At 47.3% G+C, this 17,408-nt stretch overlaps 1 protein-coding gene across 7 annotated transcripts in view; it reads right to left on the minus strand.

The window, feature by feature from the left end:
* LOC147463336 (uncharacterized) overlaps positions 1 to 17,408 on the minus strand; it is a 134,645-nt gene that overhangs the window by 32,896 nt on the left and 84,341 nt on the right. For all 7 annotated transcript variants that reach the window (XR_015185060.1, XR_015185059.1, XM_086488174.1 and 4 more), the window contains exons 7-10: positions 7,669 to 7,745; positions 7,417 to 7,495; positions 7,176 to 7,303; positions 7,027 to 7,098 (exon numbers count right to left, since the gene is read on the minus strand). Coding sequence is in view for 5 of the 7 variants with exons in the window: in XM_086488174.1 (XP_086344300.1) it covers positions 7,039 to 7,098; positions 7,176 to 7,303; positions 7,417 to 7,495; positions 7,669 to 7,745 (344 nt within the window). In the remaining 2 variants the exon portion in view is untranslated. The remainder of the gene's footprint in view (positions 1 to 7,026; positions 7,099 to 7,175; positions 7,304 to 7,416; positions 7,496 to 7,668; positions 7,746 to 17,408) is intronic.

The following is a 17,408-nucleotide window of genomic DNA, read 5'->3' on the forward strand; positions in this document are numbered from 1 at the left end:
GCAGCTCGGACCGGCTGAGGGGAGGAGAGCGTTGCATGCCAAGGCGGGGTTGAAAAAAACAAGAGGGTGGCGCAGCTTACAAGGAGAGCAGAGAGACTGCAGTTGAGGGCCACCTAAGGAGTTCGCCTGCTACACTGGGTAGCCATAGGGGGTTGCAAGGGGCTTGAAGGGCGTAACATGGCGGAGGCCGAGAGCTGATGGGAGTTGGAGGCTGCCAAGGTCTGATTGGGAGGCAATGGAGGGTCACCAAGGGGCATCAGATAGGGATGGTCAGGGTGAGTAACCGGTGGGTGACGAGCTGCAAAGAACAACACGAGGAACAACAAGGGCAAAGGGTGACCCTTGCAGAGCTGCAAGGCTACGTACCAAGAGCGAGTGCTGCAGGAGGATAGGAGTGGCAGCCAGTGGCTTGAACCTGCAGGCGGGTGTGGCCAGGAGAGGTTGGGCACGCTGAGGAGCAACTTGGAGGCATGCTACAGAGGGTCAAACAGAGCCTGTGGTGAAAGATGCCATGAGTTGCAGTAAAGAGGTAAACATGTGGTGGTCGTGCATGGGAGTCAGAACCGCCATGAGGTGCAACAAACTGGGGGCAGGTATGAAAGCATGAATTGGGCCACCAGGGGCTACCATCTGTTGTGGCGTGACTGCATCTCAAAGAACCAGGCCAGCGAGAGCTTGTATATGACAATGGGGAGCCGCCAGGATTGTTGAAGCCGAGGGCTTGCCTTGGAGCAAGTGTAGAAGGTCATCAAGGGCATACGGGCTACCAATAGCCGAGGAAGGGTATCCAATTGCACTAATGCACGCAATTGACAGTGATCAAGATTGTATCAGAGTTTTCTTTGTTTACTATGCATAACTGAGTTTACGGTTTGGTTGAGTTATTTGGTATTTGGCTGCCATCTTCTCGTCTACTCGTCGTCTCGTGCATAGCGCCCGTGGTAGCGGTGGCTGAAGGAGTACGAGCGGAAGTGCGACGCGAGAGAGAGTGCGAGAAGAAGAGCACGACGATATGGTGAACTCGCTCTACTGTAATGTGTAGAGCATAGTGAGTTCTTATTAGGTTTTAACAAAAGAATATGTGTACATACCTGGCGGCCCGCCCACTTACCTGGGCGACCACATTGGGCTTTATACCCCAACAACCTCCCACTTAAAGTCCAATGTGGTACTTTAAGTGTGAGAGAAGCTACTATACAAGCTAATATACAAGAGATGTAGAGAAGTGATGTACTACCCTACACCTAACTGCTTGCGAAAATGCGCAAAGCTCTCTGAGGGAAGTCCTTTTGTAAGTAGATCAGCACGATTTTCTGTGGTGTGAACTTTGACAAGCTGAAGTTGCTTATCCTCGAGCATTTTCCTGATGAAATGATACTTCACATCCACATGCTTTGTCTTTGAGTGATAAACTGGATTGCGAGCTAATTGTATAGCACTTTGACTATCACAATATAACACAGGCATCTCTTCTTTGATTCCCAAATCTGTTACTAGTCGATTAAGCCAAATTGATTCTTTGCATGCCTCTGATGCTGCAACATATTCAGCCTCTGTAGTAGACTGAGTAACACAATCTTGTTTGCTAAGTTTCACATATGGTGGCAATGGAATACTCGGTGCCTTTCCCTTCTCCATATTGAAACGTTGCAAAACCTTGTCAATATACTCTGTTTGAGATAACCAAATCAACTTCTTTGATCTGTCTCTCTCAATGCGCATACCAAGTATATGACTTGCCTCACCCATGTCTTTCATGTCAAACGATTTTGCCATCTTTGACTTCAAAGCTGAAATTTCTTCCAAGTGCTTGCTAGCAATCAACATGTCATCCACATACAAAATAAGGATCAGCCAACTACCATCCGTAGCCTTCTTTGTATATAGACAGTGATCGAACTCACTACGTTTGTAGCCTTGAGAAAGCATAAAATTGTGGAATTTATGGTACCATGACCCCGGTGATTGTTTTAAGCCATAAAGACTCTTTAACAACTGGCATACCCAATCTTCCTTGCCTTTCTCAACAAACCCTTCTGGCTGCTGCATGTAAGTTTCCACATCTAAATCACCATGCAAGAACGCTGTCTTGACATCCATTTGGTGCAACACCAAATCTAATATGAAAACCAATGCAAGAAAGCATCTCAATGTAGTCATCTTGACCACCGGAGAGAAGACTTCATCAAAGTCAATGCCTTGTTCTTGCTTAAAGCCCTTGGCAACAAGCCTTGCTTTGTACTTTGGCTGACTATCATGAGCGGTGATCTTATACCTGTAAACCCATTTACAAGGTAGAGCCTTTTTGCCCTGTGGTAATTTAACTAGCTTCCATGTCTGGTTTTTATGCAGAGCTGTCATCTCTGAGTGCATGGTCAATTGCCAATTCCCGGAGTCCTTCATTTGCACTGCTTCCTTGTAACATGAAGGCTCATTGCAATCAGTCAACATGACATAGTTCATAGATGGAACAAACCTATCAGGAGGTCGCATGACACGTCCAGATCTACGCACAATAGGTGGCTCAGGCTCAGCCACAACCTGTGGTTCCAATCTATCCTGTCCTTGCTCCTCTTGAGCCCTGACATTTTGTCTTGCACGTGCAGGTCCATCTTCTTGGAAGACAACTCTTCTAATCTCCTCAACTTTCTCTGGTTTAGAATGATATTTGGCTTCATTAAAGTGAACATCATTGCTGCGGATAACCTTTCTGGATTCGGGATCCCAAAGTCTGTACCCCATCTCACCAGAATTACCATAGCCTAGAAAGATGCACTTTCTACTCTTTGGCTCAAGTTTGTTCCTAAATTCCTTTGGAACGTGAGTATATGCCTCACAGCCAAAGACTCTCAGATGCTTGTATGAGGGCATTTTGCCTGACCATACCATCTCTGGCACTGAATCCTTCTGCAAAACCTTGCTAGGAGATCTATTTACAAGATGAACAGCTGTTGATACAGCTTCAACCCAAAACCCATTTGGCAGCTGTGCATTAGACAACGTACTTCTGACCTTCTCTTGTATGGTCCTATTCATCCTCTCAGCAACACCATTTTGAGGAGGATTGTAAGGAGCAGTAAGTTCACGTTTTATACCTTTTGACTCACAAAAGTCTTGAAAGGCCTTTAAAACATACTCTCCACCATTGTCAGTGCGTAAGCATTTAAGCTTCTTGCCACTCTGATTCTCCACAAGTGTCACAAACGTTTTGAAAACACTAAACGCTTCATCCTTGTGCTTGAGAAAGTAAACCCATACTTTCCTCGAGTAATCATCTATAAATGTCATAAAGTAAGAAGCTCCCCCTAGAGATAGGTTAGGCATAGGTCCACACAAATCACTATGAACAAGTGCCAACTGTGTATCTCTTCTACTGCTTCTATGCTTATGTGGTTGCTGTGTTTGCTTACCATACAAACAATGTTCACAGAATTCAAAATCATTAAATGAAAAGCCAGGCAAATAACCAGAACGAGACAAGATTTTCATTCCCTTCTTGGACATATGTCCTAACCGGCTATGCCATAAAGAAACGTTCGGCTGCTCGGTTACATTGATTACATTTTTAGAGACATTTGATACATAAATCATGTAAAGTCCTCCAGACTTCACTCCATGTGCTACTGTCATAGAACCCTTGGATATCTTCCACATGTTCTGTCCAAAAGTGGTGACGTAGCCAGCATCATCAAGTAAACCTGTGCTGATCAAGCTCTTTGTAATTGCGGGAACATGTCTCACATTCTTCAGCGTGAAAGAAGAGCCATTCTGAAACTTCAATTGAACATCTCCAACACCTAAGATCTCACATGTCTGCCCATTGCCTAGCCGAACATGATCTTTAGTGGTCACATAAGAGGTAAACCACTCCTTGTTTGGAGACATATGAAGTGATGCCCCTGAGTCTATAATCCAGTCACTCAGTGCATTTCCATCAGATGCTGTAAGAAGAGCTGAGTCCATTGTATTCTTCAAGAAGTAGATGTTTCCTGACACTAGACTGTCATCCTCTGCAACAGTGTTTGTCACATTTATTTCTTGAATCTTCACTGAGGACTTGTTCTTCTCACCATGGTCTTCAGCTTTCTCTTTTCCTTTTTCTGCTTTCCATTCTCTGCAGTCTCTTTTCATGTGACCCTTCTTGCCACAATGGTAGCATTCTATGTCACTCTTGCCTTTAGCACTGCGAGACTTGCTACGAGACTGATTCCTCTTTCCACCTTTGTACTTTTCTTTGGTCCTTCCACTGACAACTAAGGCTGTTCCTTTGCCTTTGTCCATTGTCTTTCTATTGGTTTCTTCAATAAGCAGACTTCCTTCTACACCTGCTATGTTCAAGCCATCTGGAGGTGCAGAATTACTCAAAGCTGTGCGAAAAGTGTCCCAACTTTCCGGCAATGTGATCAACAGGAACATATCTCTAACAGGTTCATCAAACTTGACACCTTGAGCTGACAACTGACTATAGATTGTGTTGAATTCATTCAGATGATTGGACATAGGTGTCCCTTCTTTCATCTTTAAGTCAACAAGCTTCTTAAGCCAGTATACCTGTGAAGCTGCACTCTGCTTCTCATAAAGATCACTCAGCTTTAACCATGCTTGATAAGCCGACATCTCGTCTGCTACATTGAAGTAAACGCTTTCTGCCAAAGTCAGCATAATGGTAGAAAGTGCCAATTCATCCATTTCGTTCCATTCATCTTCGTCCATATCTTCTGGTTTTATCCCTTGAGCTTTATAGGTTTTATCTGCTTCTTTTGTACCAACACGTGCCAAATCTGCTTCTTCCACAATGGGAAATTGGTTCCATCCAGCTTCTTGATATTGTAAAGAGCAATGTCCTGTGATTCAGCCATAGCTACGCTTCACAGTGGTTTACTTTCCTGGGAAAAATTCGGCAGAGTTTCCCCTGTAAACTGACCTCTGAACCAATATCAACCTGTCAAATGAACCAAGAAAGCTTCAGATTCTGCATAAATTTCGGTAGAGTCTCCTTTGTAAAATGACTCTGGTGTACTAAAAAACAGACCAAAAAACAGCTCAAAAAACATTGTCTCTCTGACACTGTAAGCTGCGGGTAAACCTGTCCTGCACCTGTACTGTCTCTCACTATCCTGTCACTGTCCTGTAAGCATAGACTGCGACAATGCCTCAACGGCAGTAAAGCAAAGATGCAATCCCAAGTGTCTAACTCACAGTCAATACATCCTAGCTGCCTATCTAAGGGTGCTCGAGGGATCGCTCCAAGACCTGTATCACCGAAAGGATCTCAACATTCGAGAATCCCACAGCTCAATAAAACCTCACTCGACCCTCAACAAAGGCTGCAGTAAATCTAACAGTACATAGACTTCCCACAAAGTCATACATCCACAAATTTCCCACTATATGCTGTAACCGCTGCGGCGGTTGTTTGCTGCGTGACTCACAGTCAGCAAACCCTCAACAAACATACATCATCTTTGACAATACATCCCATGTGGAAGTACCTGCAATGTCAGGATGAAATCTGGAATATCAAGCAGCAAACACAAGCTACCTGATGAACTAGTGGATGTCGCCTACAGTCTGTGTGTAGATGCGCCCGTGTCGTATGTGACACGCCTCCAAGAACTGTGAGCCGTCCTTCGATGTGTAGACAGCCACAAATCAGCACTCTGGGAGTGCCGATATCCTCAACACCTGCAGTCGTAAGCCGAAACCCCAAATTTGCAGAGTCGGATCTGCACCCGCCGAGACCACGTAGTCGAAAATGGCCTGCGCAGAACTTTGTCGAAGCCGAACGGTGGCCGAGATACCTCAGAATGAAATTCTGAGAACACCAAGCCCTACGGGCTGTCCCACAGGATTTAGGGCCGTGTCTTCGCCTGTCGAATTTCACTCCAATCTGAGTTGGTGACTCTACCTCCTGCAGTGCTGTCCCGAGCCTTGATCTGAGCCCTGATACCAGTTGAAGGAGTACGAGCGGAAGTGCGACGCGAGAGAGAGTGCGAGAAGAAGAGCACGACGATATGGTGAACTCGCTCTACTGTAATGTGTAGAGCATAGTGAGTTCTTATTAGGTTTTAACAAAAGAATATGTATATATACCTGGCGGCCCGCCCACTTACCTGGGCGACCACATTGGGCTTTATACCCCAACAGTGGCTCCGGGTCTTTTGTGTGTGTGTGTAGAGAGAGAGGGAGAGAGAGGTTGGGTGAGCTTACTGTGCTTGCAAATTTGATGAATGTGCTATGGATTAGCAGTTATGGTTGTATGTTGTCGAGCCAGTTATGCTTGGAGTTTATAAGTGATTGTGTATAGCTGGTGGCGCTCATAAGCGAGTCGGTGCATTGGAGATTGGCAGAAAGTGTGCGTGAGTGTGAGTTTCTGTGTGGTTAGGGGTGCGGGTTAATCCCTGAGCTATAGAGAGGCAGTGTAGAGTGTGCCAGGTGTTGTTCCCATTTCCCCCTTCCCAACGCGCACACACACGACATAGACACACACACACAAGAAGGCTGGCTGTACAGAAACTTTTACCCTCACAAACACTGACACACCAACAGCAACACACGAGCTGTACTTTGGCTGTACTTTGAATCGAGGCTGACTGCGCAGGGGCAAAACGCCACGCCAAGGGCTTACTGCTGCAAGGAGTTTGCGCAGAGCTCGTGCAGGTCAGGTCTCATAGAGCGCGCATGCAGGTCAGGTCGCACAGGCTCGTGCAGGTCAATTCACATAGAGCGCGTAGACAGAGAGTTCGTGCAGCTTTAACTACACACATACACACTCTCTCTCTGTCACACACACACACACACACACACACACAAAACAAAAGAAGAGGAGGTGCCCACATTTGCATAGCAACCACACACCAGAGATGCCTCTTTGACAATCCCCGAGAAAGAAAACCTCTCTCGCACACACATGCACACACACGCACATGCACATGCACATGCACGTATGCACATCACCCATGCAGTCCATCATGGCTATACTAAAGTTAACTTGGATCAAGCAAAGAGGAAGTACACAAAGCATACCTCACCAAATACTCAAACGGCCCTCCTGAAAAGTGTGCTGGTGTAACTAGGAATCTCCGGATCAACATTTTCCTGTTTATTTGCAATATATTAAAACTTTAGGAAGCCAAAAGGTAGTTCATCTGAGCATTCACAACAGACCCTAGTACCTCTGCTCCAGCAAAGCAACCATCTACAATATCTTTATGATAATTGCCTGCTGGTGCCGACAATGATGGAGGAGGCTTCCAATGATCTGATGGCCCAATTTTTCCAAGAATCACATTTCTGTGATTAGCTGCAACCCACAAAAATATGCTTATAACAAGGTTAATGCTTCAAGTGCTTGTCTGCAACATGAGAACATGAGTTGCTGCGTGACATAACTTGAAACAGCTAGAAGTTGCTTACCAGGATCATGTTGTGGACCTTTAGCACACCACATTCTGATTGAATCCAGAGGAGGCTTTATGCTTGGCCTGGGTGTACACTGAAACATTAAACCACAGTATACTTAATTGGCCAACTATCAAGGAGCTTTAAATGAACTAGAGATTACTCTGATGCATTTGGCTTTATGTCATGTTCACATTTCCATTACTTGGGGAAACGCACTGATGGGAGGTACAAACACACACAAAAAGGAAAGAGCAGTTGTCAGACCCCTGTTTCAAGATGATCCTCATGTCCTTCTGAAATATATCGCCTTAAGCTGTGATAAGGCTCATCTTTACTTGAATCTGCATGACATCACAAGAAGCAACGAATAACTCTCTTTTATCATTGTGCATTTGGTAAACTCTCTCTCTCTCTCTCTCTCTCTCTCTCTCTCTCTCTCTCTCTCTCCATGGCACGGTTAAACATAACTGCTAGAAGCTGTGCTAGTAGATCTCTGGCATGCGTGAAATGCTCAGCCACTAAGCCATCATGATCATAAGCTCTCCCAGTCCTCATCCTGTCAATGGCCTTCCTCACCATCTCAGCGGTGAAAAAAGCACATGTGTGTGGGCATGGATCGGGGGGTCGGGAAGGGAGGGCTGCTCAAGAACTGTGTATAGAGATGATGCGTATTGGCCCCAGGCCTCTATGGAAGTAATGGCAGGGGGGGGGGGGGAGTGCTCATGAAAGAGCCGCCATGCCTCACGCGAGTCCTGATTCAAGAATAGCTGGTATAGATCCTGCTCTAGGCGAGCCAAAAATGCCCTCTTCTTTCGCCGCACTAGGCGTCGGAAGTCAATCTGTGACTGTCTGTGAGTGATGTCCCCCAAAAGTACCTCCCTCTGAAGTCTGGCTCTAGTGTCCCGGCATTCCTCATCATACCAGCTGTTCTGGGGCATGCTCCCCGAACGGCGTCTCTGCTCAGGGTGGGTATGTGGGTATGCCTCTGCTGCTGCACCATGTAGTGTCTGTGTCAGTATAGTAGTAAGCTCCTCCAGAGGTCGCCCTGGCTCCTCTGTGCGCACGCGTCTGTAGATCCCATCTATGTATACAGAGTCCGTCTCCCGCGTGAAGGTGTAGCGAGTAGGGGCCTATGTGCTACACTAAACCGAAAAGAGATGGTAAACGACACAAGAGCATGATCTACTTCCACACCCACAGGTCTGGGTCCAACCGTGAGATCCTGGATATGAGAGATGAGGCTCGGCTGTGCCATGATATAATCCACTGTTCTGGCTCCATGTCTGTGTGGAAAGCATGTAAAACCCCCGGCAGCGGGAAATCTCTGTAGGCCATTCAAGATGGCCAATCCGTGTGCAGTCCCCATGTCTATCAAGTGTCGTCCATACTCAGTGTGTTCCCCATCCTGTGATAGTCTGGATAGGCCCGTCTCTGCAACATCCAGCTCTCTCAGCATCTCCTCTGAAGTATCATAAAATACTGTCTGATGATCGGCAGTCCTAGCATTGAAATCCCCTAGAATGATGATGTCACCATCTCTAGAGAACTCCCAAATGTCATCATCCAAAATAGAGAAGGGGGACTGTCCTCTGGGTGGTGCATAAACTGACGTGTTCGGGAGAAAGTAGCAAATAGAAATGTAAAGATATCTGCCTGTCTCTGCTCTCAATCTCACCCACATGTACCTAGCTTGCTCATCCCTGCGAGCTATGCTCTGATCGTGTCTCCTGTCTACTTGGAGCCTATCTACTATTGTACCTATCTTCAAGTCGGGAGACCCTATGGAGCCTGGGAATTATCGCACTATTATGATTGGACACACATTGGCACGGTTGTACGCATCTATTCTTGAGCGGCAGTTGAGTAGATGGGCAGAGAGAGAGGGGATATACGCAGCCGGGCAGGCAGGGTTCAGGAGGGGTTTTTCTACTCTTGACCATATCTTGACACTCAGAGCCATCATTGAGGAGGGCAAATCACATGGGAGACGGATCTATTGTAGCTTTGTGGATTTCCGCAAAGCATTTGACACAGTACCCAGAGCTAGATTGATGCGCAGATTACAGCAGATGGGAGTACCCACAGAGCTCATTTGGGGGGTCATGGCATTATACAGGTCAGTAGTGGGGCATGTACGCACCTCAGAGGGTCTATCCACACCGGTTCACTCCACTATTGGGGTGAAGCAGGGTTGCCCGCTCTCTCCTACTCTATTTGGTATGTATGTGGATGAGGTTTCTAACTACATTGAGAGAGATGGTGATAGAGGTGCACAACTGGCAGGGACATGGATTCCACTATTGTTATATGCTGATGATATTGTGTTGATCTCCGACTCTCCGGAGGGGATGCAACGTCACTTGGATGCTTTGCATAGGTTTGCTCAAGAAAGTGGTTTGTCCGTCAACCTTGGTAAAACCAAGGTCATGGTATTTGATACCACCCCACAGTGGATCAGGAGATCAGCGCCCGCATTCACATACGGCCAGCAGACAGTGGAGTATACAGATGCTTATACTTACCTTGGAGTGGTTTTTAGTGGGCCAGCAATTTCACTGAGGAGGGCAGCAGAGACTAGGTTGACTAGAGCCCAGGCAGCACTGGGTAGATTGGAAAGGATGTGTTGACAGGTTCAGTTTCAGGAGCCTTGGACGAAGCTCTGGCTCTTTGACACTTTAGTGGCTTCTGCATTGCTTTATGGAGCTGAGATTTGGGGACCTTCATTGGATCATCACGGGAGGACAGGCCGCACTGATGGATGGGGGGACATGGAGAAGCCTTTGGTCTCTATGATCTCGCGGCTCATTAGAGCCAAGGCTTCAGTACCACGTGCCATTGTCCGAGCAGAGCTAGCTGCGCCCCCACTAGTGGTTGAGGCCCTCACCAGATCTGTCTCCTTCATACACCGCATATGGGAACTTCCCATAGACAGATATGCCCGCCTTGCACTTGAGTCCTCTCGACAGTTAGCCATGCAGGGAGATACAGCATGTTGGTATGGGGAGATGACATCATGGTTTCAGGCACATGGGTTCAGTATAGACAGATTGCCTCCTTTCCAGTACTCGTTGGATGCACCCTCTCTGACTCTTACACACTCTGAAACCGGCCTGTACTTTCAAAAAGGGCAGTAGACTTTACTTCAAACCTTGATTTAGCTTTCACCCATTATTAGTTGTCTATTCTACCTACACTTTCAAGACACAACACGGGGGAAAGGGATACAGGCTTCTAGAATGCACCTGTATGAGAAGACCGACACCAGATTGGCCCCTAACTTAGGCGCCCCTTTCGGTATTTCTTTATTGTTTAAAAGAGGAAATAAACATTGTGGTTCCCTACAAGCTGCCCCGCACAAGCTTGGCTGAATTTCAATTGTTCCGGCCCGATTTCGGCAAAATAACTGTACTAGGACCCTTCACAATCAGTATTCCCACGCATTGAATGACTTTTCCTACGCATACGGGCACTTTGCAAAACCTAGCGAGAATCTGCAGCACGCTGAATTCTCTGTTTTTAGCCCCGAAAATGCGCCAGATTACCTGTACAGCGGTCCCCTCGCGCCCCCGAACCTCCTGGGGGTATTAGGGACCGTTTAGGGCCAAAACCCTAAACCTGCAAAAATACACAGCAGGCTGTAATTTACTGTTTCAGGCTCCGTTTCGCGTGCCGGTTGCATCCGTAGCAAGTCCTCGAGCTCCCGCACCTGTAGGGCTACTTGCCCTTTGAATCGGACGAGAATTCTAGCGTGAAACCTCTCCGAATTCACCTGTACCTGCGGAGGATTAGCCGCTAGCTAATCCAGTACCTGTGCAAGAGGCTCTTGCCTCGGCAATCGCGCATGAACCCACACAACTGTACATTGGTCAATTGAAAAGCCCACTAGAGGGGCATAACATACTGCCATAGGGGAGAGAGAGGGCAGTGCGTAGCGTGCAGGGCATCACTCCTGGCACCGCACTGTACATAGGAGGGAAAGGAAGCACTCCATAGCTCTTAACCTATGACAAAATCTACAAATGAGCCTCTCCCAGCTTAAAATTCAGCACCACCTTCTCTTGCATGAGGAAAGTGCACCAGAATGTGCCACTTGGCGCATTTACAAGCATTTTTCCGTTTCGGGGTTGCCGCCTACAGTTGACTTCGCGGCAGAGTAATAAAATGTTCCCCTTGTCATTCCGGAGGTAATGACGCGGACACATTTTCAGTCCCAAAATAGCAGTTCCCTAAATTTTAGGTCATCCGACCCTCTTTATACACTGCAGCCACATCAAAAACTAAAATGTAGCCTATGTAGCAAAGGATTCCACTTTGGGTAGTCAATGACCCCAATTTGGCTAACCATAGTCCTTGTCCAATCTTAGTGCTCTCTTGCCCTCAGGCCTGGAGTCCCTCTGGATAGTTCCACACTAGCTATGCAATGCAGGGCAGTTAGATTTTCCGAGGGGTGTTTCCAAAAAGTGAAAGTAAATAAATAATAAGAAAGAAATCAACATAAAGGATAGATAGTAGTCACACGCTGGTGACATACCCCCCTCTTGAAATCTCAAACGTCCTCGTTTGCATCTATGTCGTACATGCTCACAGTCAACACTGATGTATTCAACACCTGTCGACACATGTACGACACATACATGCTCATTGTCAACCCTCGTGTATTCAACAGTTGTCGACACATGTATTGCCTGCGTGTGAACCCTGTCCCAATGACATAGTGGTAGCTTCGCACTCTGCCATTGCTTTGAGCCACTTTGACCTTCTTATACATTTCATCCATGTCCTCAACATACTTAACTGCTTCAAATATCTTGTCGTTTGTATGCAGTATGGGAGGAACTTTCTTGCGACCTTCAACTATCTCAAAAGGTGCCTTGCCAGTTGATGAATGCACTGTATTATTGTATGCATACTCCACCAATGGCAAATATTGCTCCCACTTTCCTTTATGCTCTGACACGTAGCACTTCAGCAGATCTAGGACAGTAGAATTTGCCTCTTCTGACTGCCCATCTGTCTGAGGATGAAATGACGAAGAGAATTTGAGCGTGGTGTCCAAATTCTCAAACAAGCCTGTCAAGAACAAACTTGTCATGCGTGGATCACGGTCGCTAACAATCGACCGTGGCATGCCATGATACTTGAAAATATTGCTCATAAACAAGCGTGCCATCTGATCTAGCTTTATCTTCTTCCTGACAGGAATAAAATGAGCCTGCTTGCTGAATCTGCAAATGATGGTCCAAATACCATCATTTCCTGTCTGCGTTCTCGGAAGATCAAAGATAAAATCCATAGCAATACTTTCCCATGGTTTAGCTGGAATAGGTAGTGGTTGCAATAAACCTGGTGCCTTTTGCCTGTCAAATTTGACCTTCTGGCAAATTAGGCATTCTCGCACAAAGGCATCCACATCTCTTCTCAATGTAGGCCAATAGAAGAACGTCTCAACCGCTTTAACAGTAGCATCGATACCACGATGCCCTGCATACGGTGGGACATGACTCTCTTCCATAACTTTTGTAGCGCGGATAATATGTCGTGCTCTCTACAGTGTGGGTGCCCCTCAGTGCAATGTGCGAGACAATCTCACTCAAACAAATGGAAACTCTCTCAAACAGAATGAAACACAGAAACAATGGATAACATCAGAGACACAACAGTGGACCAGAACATGTGGACTCGACTAGCTCAAAGAACCGTGTACAGACTCTGGCGTGGCAGCACTCTCAGCTCTAGCCCAGGACTCACACGTACAATGGGGTTGTTGAGGCTCAGATGTGCAGGGATGGTGTTAATGTGCTCTGTCTAGGACTCTGTGTAAGACTCGCTACCAAGACGACGACTACTAGACCAACCATAAAAGATAATAATAATGACCCAACGGCTACTACTCATAGATAACATCGTAAAGAGCCACCAACGGCCCATAAATGTCAGCCAGCTAAGTGTGACCTGGCCACATGTCCACTAGGCCACCACCTGTATCACTGCCAGTGTCACCGCCCAGAGTGTCCGTCCAGTGTGAACAGACCAGACCAACTGTACTAACTGTAACTGTGTCCTGTGAAAGTGACACTGTAGCCTGCTATAGGTTGCCCGCCACAAGACCGCTCACCGTCTTAGTGAGAAGAAGACTGAAACTGTGAAAGAAAAATACTAGTATGTACAATGGTGCGCTCCTGAATCTGTCATCCAAGAGATAGAGTGGTGGCCACTGCTGCATCCGAAGCATCAGCCTCTGGAGGTGGAGCCATCAAATCAATTGTGGGGTTTTGCTGTATGGGAGCTCTCCTGGCAGTAAATGTGTTTCCTGAGAATTGACCAGCCACCTGCTACTGGGTCGATGGTAGCACTTGTCCTGTAGTGTACTGAGGACGGCAAGTAACACAGCCATGGCGATGTGCTCCAGCAACTCCATCACAACAAGTCATATGTTGCATATGAGGCAATTGTGAAAACTGAAACCCTTGAGGAGGAGGATATTGTTGTTGTTGATGATTGTAGTACTGAACGGGAACTGGAGTCTGTGAGTAAAGTCCCATAAACTGCTGAGAGGGACCCGTGGCTACATGTTGCACTGGAGTACCTGCTCCAGTCCACCCATATCCCATACCCATCATCTTAGGCGGCGTTGCCCTATTTTCATGTAACAGCGATTCTCTAAATCCTTGTAGTTGATTCTGAAGGTCACTAATCACTTGAGACTTTAACTTCAAGGCCTGTTGGAGTGCGAAAATAGTGGCATCCCTATCAGCGATGGCGCTCTCAGCAACCTTCAGAGCTCCCTCCATAGCTACGTAAGTAGCTGCGTGACGCTGGTGTGTTGCTGCTAAACGCTCTGCTCCCAGCTCAATGGTGGCAATGGCTTGCCTAGTCTCCTGCAATATATCCTCCGATAGCCGAAAAAATGATGTAGAGTCCGACCCTGTGAAAGGTCCTGTAACAGTGTTAGGTGGAAGAGAGCTGACAAGTGGTACAGCTGGTGGGACTGGTGTGACAAGTGGCACTGCTTGCGGTGGACTAGGCGCCTGCCTCTCTGTCGAAGTAGAGATGGTGGGAGTGGTTGCCGCAGGACTCGGTATAGGCGCAGGACTAGGTATAGGAGAAGCAACTGCCACTGGGACGTGGGAGCTAGTCACTGTGGTAGGGGTAAAAATAGCAGTAGTAGAGAGAGGAACACACACTATGGAAGCCACAGCTGTGACATGCATAGTGTGATCTGCACCACCTGTACTTATCATCGAATCAGTAGCGACCGTGTGAAGGAACGTCGAACTGGTTGCTTCACGCGAAGCTGTTGGCTTTCCGAAACTGGTAGGGATACTAAAGATTCTAGTGTGTCCTTCACTACCTTTGCTCGCTTTTTCTTTGGCTTCTCAGATAGATCCATTGTTTGTTCAATATCTTTCCCTTTTCCCTTGGAGCTTTTACACCGCACCGCCGCATCCACATCCACATCCATAGGACTAACAGGTATATTAATGACCCAGGCCAACATCGGAGCTGCGAAGCATTGAAAGCTAGATTGCACAGATTGTACCTGAGCTCTGAATCTTTTTGCCCGCGACTGTAAAGAGGTAAATAAAATTTGATGAAAGCCACATGGGATGGTGTGGATGAGGCAGTATAGGCCTTCGCAGTGCGCGAATATCGTAGGCACATCACATCTGGCCTTGCCCTTGCCCTTGCCCTTGTTCTAGCTGACTTTAGGATCTCTGACCAAAAAGTAATACTTGAAAATAGCCCATAGATTTTTGTTCCTTGCATAGTCAGGATGACTCGTACTAAGTAGCTCTTTGCATGCCTCGATTGTCGCGTCTTTTGAAATTTGTGAATAGGTTCGCGTAGCCGGTTTTACTGCAGGAAAGGTTGTCATCCCCAAAGCGTTACCAATTCGTGTAGCAGTCAGTGAGTGTCCCCTGACTTTGGGAAAAAACTTGAGGAGTGCATACACCATGTCCATGGGGATATCAGAAGGCAGATCCGTGTCTGCTAATGCTGAGAGACCTAGCTTGCGAAGCTGGTCTTTTGATAAGACTTCTCTAAGAGATGGATGAGGCTGCTGCAGATGGAAGTTCAGTGTGAATTTGGCTTGGGTCTTGGAAGAAGGAGGCCGAGGAACTTGATGACTCAATACCTGCATTATGGCTTTCTTCTTCTTTTGATTCTTTACTGCTTCTTCTTCTTCATCCTCTTCCTCTTCCTCTTCCTCGTTGTTGCTCGAAGACTCTGAGTCGGAAGCAGAGCTTGAGTCGGACGCCTTGTAATTTTCATCACTGTGATCAGTGGTGGACACATCGGTGAGGCCATGGCTGGAGGTATCCTCATCCTCTTCCTCTGCAGAACTTTGGGATTCAGTTGGCCTCTCTGGAGAGAGCTCTTTTCTTCCTTACTTGTTTGCTTGTACCAGCCATCTTAAAGAAATGTTCTAGTTGATTGTGTCACAAAAAAGGTTGATTAAGCATGCACGATGGCGAACCGGCGAACTCTGGAAGAGCCTGACTACGCCAAAAGCGAGTAGCCCACACAGTAGCTCACGCCATGCGCGACGGATGCGAAAAAAACAGGAGGAGTTGATGGATGATGGATGCGTAAAAAAGCAGATGAGTTGGTGGATGCGAAAAAAGCAGGAATTGGCGAGGGTTTGGGTAAGTAAAGGTCGAGGGTATGGGTAGAGGATAGGGCGAGCGGAGAGAGTAGATAGGTTGGGCGAGAGGGGTTGAGGGTGGGCCGGTGGGGTTAGGGGCGAGGGGGTGATAGTGGATAGGGGCGAGGGGAGAGAGTGGTTAGGGGCGAGGGGGGTGACAGTGGATAGGGGCGAGGGGGGTGGAGGGTGGTTAGGGGCGAGGGGGAAGATAGTGGGTAGGGGCGAGGGGGTAAGATAGTGGGTAGGGGCGAGGGGGTTACAGTGGATAGGGGCGAGGGGAGAGATAGTGGGTAGGGGCGAGGGCCCAGGGGAAGATAGTGGGTAGGGGCGAGGGGGTTACAGTGGATAGGGGCGAGGGGAGAGAGTTTAGGTAGGGGCGAGGGGGGAGATAGTGGGTAGGGCGAGGGGGTTGAGTTTAGGTAGGGGCGAGGGGTAGGCGGGGCTCACTATGCAGGGGACGAGGGGCGAGAGCTGGGTCGACAGGGCGAGGCTGGAGAGGGCAAGGGCTCGACAGCCTACAGGGGAACGAGGGGAAAGGTTGATAGTGGGGAAGACGTGAGGAAATTAGGAATTAGGGGCGACTTCAGCATGGAAGACTTTGGGGATAATTTAAGCAAAGAACACCAGCAAGAGTAGGGCCCTAGGGAACAAGGGCGAATAGGGGTTCATTAGGTAAGAGAACAGCTCGGGAAAAATAGAGTTAGAGTCTCATTAACCAGAAATAGCTACCAGTTGAAATTCCCACCCACCCGGTAGAAACTGAGCTTGCATGAGTGAAGCAGGATAGGGATGCGAATGTGAGAGTGCATTTAAAAATTAGAGACGGAATAGAGAGATGCAGTTGGAGCTGGTTTAATTGCGAACAATATCCAATGATCAAAAGATCTAGTCAATGAGACTTGAACCTCGGAAATTACAGAGGGGATCAGAGACAGAGACAAAACAACAGTAACTGGTGCATGCCTTGAAACAAAGGGAGTTTTGAAAGATAAGAGCTGAGGAAGATTTGAGAAGAGGGAAAATGGTAAGCTAGGTAGAAATACCGAACTGAGGAGGGAATAATCATATGGTGTTGAGAATCCTATCATCAGTAGATGTGGAGATAATTAGGGCGAATTATAGCACTTGATCCTTGATCCATTTACCAGTGGCAAAGGAACACCCTCTAGAGTGACTAATTGGAGTGCTCCCTGTGGTAAAATCTCTTCCACCACGAAGGGCCCTTGCCAAGCTGGAACCAGCTTCTTTGCTTTTTTCAAATATTTTGCCTGATAGAGTAGCACCAGAGAACCCTGCGTTAATTTCGGCTTTCTGAGGTGGCGATCATGCCACGCTTTGCGACGAAGTTGCTCCGCTT

The sequence above is a fragment of the Adiantum capillus-veneris genome, chromosome 2 (genome assembly GCF_014529385.1).
Source record: "Adiantum capillus-veneris isolate H3 chromosome 2, ASM1452938v2, whole genome shotgun sequence".
NCBI lineage: Eukaryota > Viridiplantae > Streptophyta > Polypodiopsida > Polypodiales > Pteridaceae > Adiantum > Adiantum capillus-veneris.